This window comes from Chrysochloris asiatica, unplaced genomic scaffold, assembly GCF_000296735.1.
Source record: "Chrysochloris asiatica unplaced genomic scaffold, ChrAsi1.0 scaffold00014, whole genome shotgun sequence".
Taxonomy (NCBI): Eukaryota; Metazoa; Chordata; class Mammalia; order Afrosoricida; family Chrysochloridae; genus Chrysochloris; species Chrysochloris asiatica.
The window spans coordinates 6,509,975-6,520,927 of record NW_006408532.1 but is presented as its reverse complement, the minus strand read 5'-3'; the positions used below and the strand labels follow the sequence as shown (position 1 = coordinate 6,520,927).

At 43.9% G+C, this 10,953-nt stretch overlaps 1 protein-coding gene across 1 annotated transcript in view; it reads right to left on the bottom strand.

Annotated features, from left to right (window-relative positions):
- Positions 1-8,583: 8,583 nt before the first annotated feature.
- Positions 8,584-10,953, bottom strand: part of STXBP1 (syntaxin binding protein 1) — a 35,973-nt gene continuing 33,603 nt past the window's right edge. The window contains exon 17 of the mRNA XM_006834974.1: positions 8,584-8,666. Within this exon, the coding sequence (XP_006835037.1) occupies positions 8,584-8,666 (83 nt within the window). The remainder of the gene's footprint in view (positions 8,667-10,953) is intronic.

The window sequence follows — 10,953 nt, the reverse complement described above, 5'->3', positions numbered from 1 at the left end:
ATTGCCGCCAAGTAGATGTGATCAGGAAATGGGCTTCCCTTTTCACTCTTCTTGAGAAATTTCAAGATGCCACTGTTGGTCATTTTGACATAATTTAGGATTTGATTTTCAGCTTATTTCGTTTTTTGTCTGCTTGTCCTGCTCCACCATCCCCGTTCAGGCCTTTTTTATAGTTGTAAACTATTCAGGGCCGGCTGTGGCCATTTGGTTTTAATTGGAAACTGTCTCTTTAAGTTTCGAGGAGATCTGTGCGCATGCGTAGTAGAACCCTCCGAGCGTGGGGCTGAGGTGCCCACTAGCTCAGGCACCTCTATAGTCACCGGAATGGAGGTGCGCAAACAACAACGGACCAATGAACAGCTACCAAAAGAAAAGAATGTCCATTCCTTTATCTCAGCAGTTCTGCCAGGCGTCTGTGGCCGTTCCGATCCTTCCCTCGCTTGGTCTCACCCAAGATGGCGGCTTCTGGAGCAGCTTAGCGTCCCGGACTAGAAAGCAATGGATTTCTTGCTTCTGCCAAAAATTCCCTAGCTGTAAGCCTTTCAACTTTCTAAATATTCCTTTATATGTGGTTCAGAGTTCTGGGACCATCCCGAGCCTGCTTGGTGGGGTATTCTGTGTTGTTGCCGACAGAGCTCTTCACTTCACTTCCACCTGATCGGCCATCTTGTTTGTTCTCTGTCCATGAACTTTTTGAAGCTCCCTTTTAACTGTCCTATGGGAACCTGTGGATATTCCTACAGGTCTAGTTCCCTAAATATGGCTTCCACACTGATAGACTGGAGTGTGGGGTCGACCAGGAGGCCAGCATTCTGCTCTGATGGCAGTTCTGGCCAACCACCACTGAGCAGATTTGGAACTCTGCCCCTTGCCAGAGACACCCTCATTAGGAAGTGCCCCCATTATCAAGGTGTTTCTCAGACTTTGGCTTCCGTGGGACCCGTAATCAGTTGATCTTGTGGAATTAAGGCAGTTCCAGAATTGGCTAATTCAGCAGCACAAGCACAAAATGGATGAGGTGAGTTCTTAAACCAATCCTTCTGTCATCTTGAGTGCTAGCAGTTTTCCTCAGGATCCGTGATTTCTGCTCAGGCAAGGGCATTCCAGGATGCCTGAATCACAGCCCGGAGAAGGCAAGGGATCATTTGTCTATTCCTCTTGGGTCACTTTTACTGGCAAGGACCACTTTGAGATCCCCTATATCTGGGAAATTGCCCGGGCTGGTGCCTCAGTCAGTCACTGGCAGGAGGCATGGGTGGAAGGGACTGGCTTGAAGGAACAGCCAGGATATGGAGAGGTGGCTGTGCTCTTCCTGCACCAGGATCTGCAAGAGATACCTCAGAAGAAAGACTTGGTAATCTATGTCTGAAAAATCAGCCACTGAAAGCCCTATGAGGCACAGTCCTACTCTGGTACACATGGGGTTGCTGTGAGTTGGCACTGAATTGATGGTGACTGGATATAGACAATTCTAGTCACAATATTGTATGGCCAGGATCACTACTTACTTCCCAAACTATTCATCATCTCAAACAGAAACTCAGTACTCACTAAGCAACAAACTGTCATTTTCGCCTCCCTCCAGTCCTTGGTAACCCACTAATTTACTTTATGTGTATGAATTTGCATATTCTGGATAATTCTATAATTGAGATTCTACAATATGTACCCTTTTGAGTTTGGCTTATTCACTTAAGCTAGTTTTCAAGGTCACCCCTGTTGTAGTATGTATTAGAGCTTCATTTCTTTTTATAGCAGTATAGGAGCTCTGGTAGCGTAGTGGTTACGAATCGGGCTGCGAACAGCAAGGTCAGCAGTTCGAAACTACCAGCTGCTCCACGGAAGAAAGATGAGGCTTTCTGCTCCCGTAAAGATTTATAGCCTCGGAAACCCTGTTCAGGGTCGCTATGGGTCGGAACCGACTCGACGGCACTTAACAACAACAACAATACTCCATTACATGCAAACACTAGCTTGTTTATCCATTAACCTGTTGATGGACACTTAGGTTATTTCCATAACTTGGCTGTCGTGAATAATGCTGCTAGGAACACTCATGTACCAGTTTTGTAAGGACACATTTTCATTTCTCTTGGGTGTACACCTGGAAGTGGAATTTTGGATTTGTTGAACTGAAGAATTGTCAGATTATTTTTCAAAGTGGCGCCACTGTTTTATATTTCCACCAACAGTGTATAAAGGTTCCAGTTTCTTCATATCATTGTCAATACTTTTCATTTGCATTTAAAAATTATTATTATAGCCACTTGTTTTCCTTTTTCTATAGCAGCCATAAAAGACATCACAAATGGATAACTTTAACAGACAGAAATGTATTCTCTTACAGTTGGTTGCTGTTAAATGCTGTTTAGTCAGTTCCGGTTCCAACTCATAGCTTCTTTTTTCCCCCTCTAATCTTTGGTGCTGTGGGCTAATGCGTCAGACTGCAAAGTCGTCTGAACTGCAAGGTCAGTGGTTCAAGCTCACCAGCTGCTTCTTGAAAAGTCTATACAGGGTCGCTATGGGTCAGAATCGACTCAATGCGCTCAACAACAACCTTTGCAGGAGCAAAAAGCCTCCTCTTTCTCCTACAGAGAGACTGGTAGGCTTGTGTATGGAGCCACCTGTCACAATTTAGAAGGCTACAAGTGTGAATTTAGGACACCAGGTCTAGAAGCTTTCTCTGTCAGCTCTGGGGAAAGGTCTTTTGTCTCCTTTCAACATCTGTAGGCTGGACATTTCTTGGAGATCTCCGTGTGTCTTAGCATCAACTTTCCTTTGGGTCTAGGACGTTCTCAGCATAGGGACCCCAGGTCCAAAGGATGTGCTCAACTTGTGGTTTTTTTTCTTGTTGGTATTGAAGTCCCCTCTTCTCTGCTTGCTTCTCTCTCCTTTTATCTAAGATAAATGGTGATGCAGGCCACACCCAAGGGAAAACTCTCACATTATATCAGGGCTATGACCTGATAAGGGTGTTGCATCCACCCTAGCTCCCACATAGCTGACTGATCACATCATGATGATGACTTTAGAAAATGGCCAAATTACAACATTGCATAACTGCCAAACCACTGGGAATCATGGCCCAGCCAAGTTAAAACTTATTTTGGTGGGATACTATTCAATATATAACATGATCCTGTTGTTGTTAGGTACTGTGAAGTCAGTTCCAATTCATAGCGACCCTATGTACTAACATTGCCCGGTCCTGTACCATCTTCATAATTGTTATGTCTTGAGTCCATTGTTGCAGTCACTGTGTCAGTCCATCTTGTTAGGGGTCTTCATCTTTTTCACTAACTCTCCACTTTATCAAGCTGGTCCCTCCTGAGAATATGTCCAAAGTATGAGAGATGAAGACATGCCACCCTGGCTTCTAAGGAACATTCTGGCTGTACTTCATCCAAGACAGATTTGTTTTTCTGGAAATCCATGGTACTTTCAGTATTCTTTGCCAACATTATAATTCAAATGCATCAATTCTTCTACAGTCAGGCGAACCTTAGACCTCAAAGTGACATCTTTGCTCTTTAACACTTTAAAGATATGCCCAATACATTGTTTGATTTCCTGACTGTTGCTTCTGTGAGTGTTGATTGTAGATCCAAGCCAAGTGAAGTCTCTGACCATTTCAATCGTTTCCAGAACCAATGGTATTGAAGGAAGAAGTCCAAGCTGCACTGAAGGCATTGGCAAAAAAAAAAAAAAAGCCTCTAGGAATTGATGGACTACAAACTGAAACATCTCAACAAACTGCTCTAGAGCTGAAGTACTAATTTGGAAGACAGCAACTTGGCCAACCAATTAGAAGAAATCCATATATGTGTTCAAGTCAAAGAAAAGTGACCCCAAGGAATGCAGATATCATTGAACATTATTAATATTACTAAGTAAAATTTTTGCTGAAGATAATTTAAAAACGTTTGCAGAAGTACCCCATTTTGGGTAGCTAACAGGGAGAAGTCATACATTCAAGATGGATTTAGAAAAAGGATGTGGAACTAGGGATATTACTGTTGATGTCAGTGGGCTCTTGGTTGAAAGCAGAGAATATAAGATGTTTACTTATACCTTAGTGACTATGCAAAGGCATTTGACTGTGTGGATCATAGCAAACCATGAATAACATTTCAAAGGCTATTCCAGAACACTTAATTGTGCTCATGAGGAACCTGTACATAGAACAAGAGGTAGTCATTCAAACATAACAAGAGGATATTGAACGGTTTAAAATCAGGAAAGGTGTGTGCCTGAGTTGTATCTTTTAACCATACTTATTTAGTTTGTATGCTGAGCAAATAATCTGATAAAATAGATTATATGAAGAACGTGTCATCAGGATCGGAGGAAACTCATTAACAGCCCAAGATAAATAGGTAACATGATCCTGTTGTCAAAGTGCCATCGAGTCAGTTCCAACTCTGTATAGGGTTTCTGAGGCATAGCTTATGGGTTTGAACTGCAGACCTTGTGGTTCACAGTCTGGTGCTGATTCAATAGGGCCACACCAGGACTCCATAACATTATCCTAGTGGGAAAAAGGTATCTCATTGTGGTTTTGATTTGTATTTCCTTGACTGCTAATGATGAAAAATCCTGACTCAGCTATATGATTTACGGACATTCCCTCCCATTTTGTGCATGTCCAGTGTACCTGATCAGACCTGCACACGCCATCCTTACTGCAGGACTGGGCAGTGTTCAGATCTGTTGTGATAGGGTCACTCTGATCCTGAACCAACTTGATGGCACCTAAGAACAGTTTGTTGTTGTTTGTTGTTAAGTGCCGTCGGGTCAGTTCCGACCCATAGCGACCCTGTATAGGGTTTCCGAGGGTGTAAATCTTTACGGGAGTAGAAAGCCTCATCTTTCTCCCGCGGAGCAGCTGGTAGTTTCGAACCGCTGACCTTAAGGTTCACAGCCCAATTCGTAACCACTACGCTACCAGAGCTCCTTTTACCTACTTTTATTTTATTGCGTGTGCTTTGGTTGTGAGCTATAATAAACCATTGCCCAACTCCAGGCTATGAAGGTTTACACCAACATTTTCTTCTGAGAGTTCTATAATTAACTTACTTTTACATTTAGGTCTTTGATCCATTTTGAGTTAATTTTCATATATACTGTGAGGTATATACTTTGCATGTGCCTATAGCTGTGATAGATGTGGTGCCATAGGATAAGCGCTTGAACTCAAGGTTGGTTGAACCGTAAGGTCAGTGGTTCAAACTTACCAGCTGCTCCTCGGAAACCCTATACAGAATTGCTATGAGTCAGAATAGACTCGACGGCACATAATAACAACAACAATAGTTGTGTAGCCTGTGTTGAAGGCTATTTGTCTTCCTTAGAAAAAATTAAATGACTATAAATATGCAAGTTTATTTCTGGACTTTGAATTCTACTTCATATAAAGATATGCCTTGATTACTGTAGCTTTCTAATAATTGTTTTCCTTAATTTTATGGACCTGTCTTGATCTTCAGATTGCTTACTAATTCAACACTATAGGCTTTGATTTATTTGAGAACCCTCTGCCCCTCAGTGAATATTGAGCATTGGACACTTTTTGGAGGAATGGCCCGCAGAACCAGATGGCTGTCAGGAGCATAAAGGTCCATTCTGCTGGGGAGGTCAGTGAGTGACAGAAACAACCAGGGAGAGAATAGACAGCCACAGGGCCTGGAGGGACAGAGATGACTAGGGAAGGAGGAGGAAACAGTATTTACTTGCTTTATTTAATGTAAATTTGGTTTGAAACAACTCAAAAATGAAAAATTCTAATGTTGATCCTACTCCAAGCCACTTTGGTTACTGGTAAAGTAATTACTGATACAAGAACATCAGTATCTGATGCTTCTCCCAATTGGAACTATCTTCGTAAGTTACTGCATCTCTCTGAACCTCAGCTTCCTTTTCGGTAAAATGGGGAGGGGCCCCACAAAATAGGGGACAAAGAGAGCTCATTCAATCATCATTATCACCATTATCGCCTTACAGCATGCAGCAGGGTTGGGATGGTGAAATTTCACCAACTGGCTTTGCATTGTTAGATTTCTTAAGGCTATCCAGGAGATCAGGATTGAATGATAAACTAGAGACAAAGAGTAGACATACAAGTTTGACAAAGAATTTCACTACCGTGTGATCATCATTCCAGCAGGTTTCCATGTGACTTCAACCCTAACTTCAGGGCCACTCCCTAGGTTGGATCAACTTTACAGCAGTTTCTCTAGGTAAAGAATAGGCTTCAAGACCAGCAGGCCACCCAGCAGCCTGCTATGTGGAAATGTCATTGCCCATGGGCTGGATGGTGTGGCAGCAGTGAACAGAGAAGACGAGCAGTGGACACTGATAATGACTAAATACACTGCCATCACATGCCCAAGGAGGGAGCATTTGCAAAGACAAAGCCTCACAGTCTCTGAGATGGACAGACATTCTAGATAAGGGAAAACAGGGCAGTGGGAGAACTACTGTCTCTACAGATAATGCCCTGTTGCTATTGGAGGTGCAAGACAAGCTTTGTGGATTTTCCCCAGATATGAGACAGCTGGGAAATACAAATAATGGTGACCTGGCTCAAGGTTTCCGAGTCGTGGGTGGAGGTGGCTGGGTTCCTGAGCAGTGGAACATAGGAACCTTTCCCTTTCCACTCCCCAAAGTAAAACCAGATCAGGAGTGGACTTGGATACTGCGGATGGCGCTGACTGATTTATTTATTAGACTCCAGTGCTTTAGTACAGAACGGTACAGAGATGATACATATTTGTGCTTCAATACTTTCAAACATTGAGATTCTGATAATTTCAAGGTAAACAAGTTTCAAGACAGACTAGCTCTTTTTTTAAAATAGCCTTCTGATAAATTATTTTTATATAAATAACAGAGAAAGGAAAACCAACATGTTTGACAAACAAGGTCTTGAAGCATAAGCGTGGTTTGGTAAAAGGGAAGGGACAAAACAGGCAATGACAGTAAGAAACAAATCAATTCAAGTACCTACAGTTCTGTCAGAGGGAAATAAGATATCTTTGGGAAGGGGGAAGGAAGACAGAGAAGAGACCTGAAAACTAATCTGAATGCCAAGGTGGGCTGGGGGTGGGGGAGATTCAAAGCCTTGAGAACACCACAATGCATCTAGGGGATGGGGAGGGACATATTCTGAAAGGCAGGCAGCGGCTGCGTTGAAGTAGCATACACCACGTTTGCAACAACACCACAAGACGGTAATATACACACAGTCTGCAGGAGTTAAAAGGACAGAGGGGGCTGAGTAGGGGACATTTTTTGTGATTTCCACTGTCAGTGTATTTCACGACTACAGCGGTGGAACAAATGGCGCGCTCACTACTGGAGAACAAACTGCTGAGTCTTGCCAACATCCTTTCTGCATTTGCATCTTTAAATTTTTGCCTTTGAGCTACATTTTATACAGCTACAATTTTATACAGAGCATAAAATGATCATTTTCTCTCATAAGTACAATGACATGACCCCACAATACACACATAAAAAGTAGCATGAGTATTTGAAACTGAGGATAATCTGACAAGTTGCTTACAGGGTAGGTTGTTGTTGTTAAGTACTGTGGAGTTGGTTCTGCCTCATAGGGTAGGTAGTGGCTGTATAAATCCAATAGACTATTCTTCAGGTGGTTTGGAGTCCTAGTGCCAAGAACCTGTCTTTAGCCTCTACAGGAAACAGCTCTTTGACCAGCAACCTCCAGAACCCATTCTGTTCTAGTCTATTCCTTATCCTTGAGTTCTACCCAGCTGACCCAGGGAAGGAAGGAGTCTGGTCAGTAGGATGCTTCTCCAAGAGTTGACGGTCTATGGCCAGGAGCTCATTTTTCAGTGGCTGGGCACCATGACTCAAACGGACCTGAGAACAACTTCCCTCAGGATCACAACACTGTGGAAACGGACCAGGCTGTGGAGGAGAGATGGCAGCCAGCACCTGACATACAGTTCCACCACCGGAGGACCAGTCACTGGGAGACAGCAAAGATTCTATTCCACTTCATGTCTCATAACACGTCACCTGAATTTCATGACTGACCTTATTTGGATGAAAGCAGGCATGAGGGATAGGAAGCAGAGTGAACAGATTAATCCTCAGTTTGAAATACTTCTAAAACACAAACTCCTCTAATTCAAGAACAGAGACAACCCAAAACAAGTTTTTAACGACATCCAAAGGTGTACCTTTCCATACGCAAATAATTTCCACATGTCGCATTGGGTTATGTACAAGGGCAAAGAGTCATAAATAACAGGGAGGTGTCCATTCATTCAAAACAGTTCAAAAATGTCTCCAGCAGTGCATCACTTGCTCATGAATTTCTCTTTTTGAGATACATATATAAGATACTCTTGTTAAAAAACACAATGCATTATTTTCTTTTGTTTCAAATGAGAAGATGGCATCATTAAACACGAGAAGGCGGCTTGGGCGTGCAGAGCTGAGGTGGTGGTGATGGAGGGAAAGAGGTAGGGGCTGCAAAGTAACCAGGAGGCCAGTAGGGGAGCTGTGGAGCATGGTGGGAGGAGAGGGCATTGTTGGGAGAGGTGGCTTATTTTTTTAACTGCTTATTTCTTCATCTGTTTTATTCAGTTTCTTCAGCGTGTCCAGCAGTTTCTGTGGAGTGAGAATGTGCGTGGATCCTGGAGGAGGTAGAAAAGAGAGTGAGTTTGGGGGTTCCTGTTTCAATTTTTTTTCCTTTCCTGCTCTTTTCCATCCCCGAGCTGCATCTGTTCCCTCCCCCACCCTGGTCTCAGTCTAGTGGAAACAAAGGGTCTGGGGGGTGGGGGCTGGGTCAAAGTAGATCTGGGAGACGTTTAGGGATTGTGGATCAGTAATACACATCCTCGGTTCAGGCAGGGTCCCAGACTGTTGGGAGGGACGAATCTCGGTCAGGGCTCAGGGCCATCTGCCAGGTGACAAGGCAGCAGCTTTGTAATTCTCTTTGGAACTTCAAGGTGAAGCCAGGGAGAGAAATTCTAAACAATATGGTGGGAAAAATTATCAGCATGGGGCAGGGATTGGAAGGGAACTATGTGTGGAAAGAGTGGTGCGAGGGAGGAAGTGGGCAGGCAAAACACCCTAGGGGAGTCCACTGACCTCTGGGAGCCAGCTGATTGGTACTGTGGTGGCGGTGGGACCTCAGGTGTGAAAGGGAACAGGCTGGGGTACCTGAGGCCTTACCTTGCAGAAACCGCGCATTGTAAGAGATTAGAAATGCTTGCGAAAATTTAAGCTAATGGAATTAGAGATAGTTCTACTGCAAAAACAAACAGATAAATAAAAATAAATGAGGCCTTTTTCATAAGGAGACAGAGATCTCTACTGAGTGCAGTAAACAAAGGATGCATGGAGTGTGTGGTCTGGACATGGACCATCAAACAGAAGAGGAGTGACTGGGTGGTGTGTGAGCATGAGGACTGCACACATGCGCGTTAAAGAAAGATCCTGGTGGGAGAAGAACTGAACAAAAGAGATCCGTACTTGAAAATGTGCCTCCCTGGAGACGTGGGCGAGGGAGTGGGCCCCATCACATGCCAGATTTCCACCCTACGGTGGGCAAAAGGATACTTGGGCCGGCTTGTTGGTCATGATCCCAAATACCAGGGTCCCTATGCCTTTGACTGCTACTTGCTCAGCTGACCCAGGACTGAGATGAGCTGTGAGGCTTAGGGCCAGAAGGCTTTTATGCTAACCTTTCTAGTCAGTAGGATGAGGTAGAAAACTTGTCACACCCTCTCTACTGTGAGGGGCTTCTTTCCACATTCTCTTTTCTGTTGGTCCAAGCCCCATCCACCAGTCTCTGCTCTGAGTGAGGTCCATTCCTGGCTACTTCCCAGAGATGCTGAATGTGAGGTTTCTTGAACAAATGTGGCTCAGTTCTCTGGAATATGTCCTTTCCCCTGAAGCTCATTCACTTCTAGGATGAGTCAATCTGCCTCCAGTCCCTGGGTGATGCAAATGGTGACACTTGACTGCTAACCGAAGTTCAGCCAGAGGTGTCTTAGAAGAAAGCCTCAGGATCTACTTCTAGAAAACCAGCCATTGAGAACCCTGTGGAGCACAGTTCTACTCTGACACACTTGGATCACCATGAGTCAGAGTTGACTTGACAGCACCCGGTTATCAATCTTTCTACTAGTCTTAAAAGGGGTCCAAGGCTACGCTATAGATGAGGAAACAGGAGATGTTTTCTGAGACCTGCCCCACACTCTGAACAGAAAGAAGGACTTTTGAATCTCAATAGCTTCTGGCTGTACAGTACAGGGAAGACTTTGGGGTATACTAGTTAGAGGCCACACAGTGAGTGTACATGCTCTCCTTCCCAGCATCCCATCTGAGTTCTAGGAAACAAGAAGGCAGGCTTGGTCTATAGGAAAAATCAAAAGGGATCCCCTCTTATCAGATGCCTATCCCGTATTTGCTTACATGCAACCCAGGATATGGAAGAGTCCAAAAGAAGGCTACAGATTCCACGCTCTAGAATATTCTATCACTTGATCACTGATCATCTGTTCTTCCCCATTTTGACTGGAAGAAGAAAAATTTTCAGGACCAAGTGTACTGGGGACAATCAGCACCCTAAGACTCCCAGTGATAGCAAGTTCCTGGGATTTAGCTTACCTGATCTTAGCTGGTCTTAATCCAAATCACCTAAAAACCAATTCTTGACAGCCAATCATCTGCATTGTTTTGATAATACCTTTGATCAATGCTATAAACATTGAAGATCCACACTTCCATTAGCAGGTGGCTGGCCCTCTAGTACAGGGCAGCAGGCAGGTTCTGCTGCGGTGTGTGTGTTGTTCTTATTCTGCAAAACTGGAAGATTATGAAACGGGGGCAGGGGTCACCAAAAACAAAGTTGAAGCCTATCCAAATGAACGCTTTCAAGGTTTTAGAGCTGTGGCCAGGCCCATCAAGCTCTGG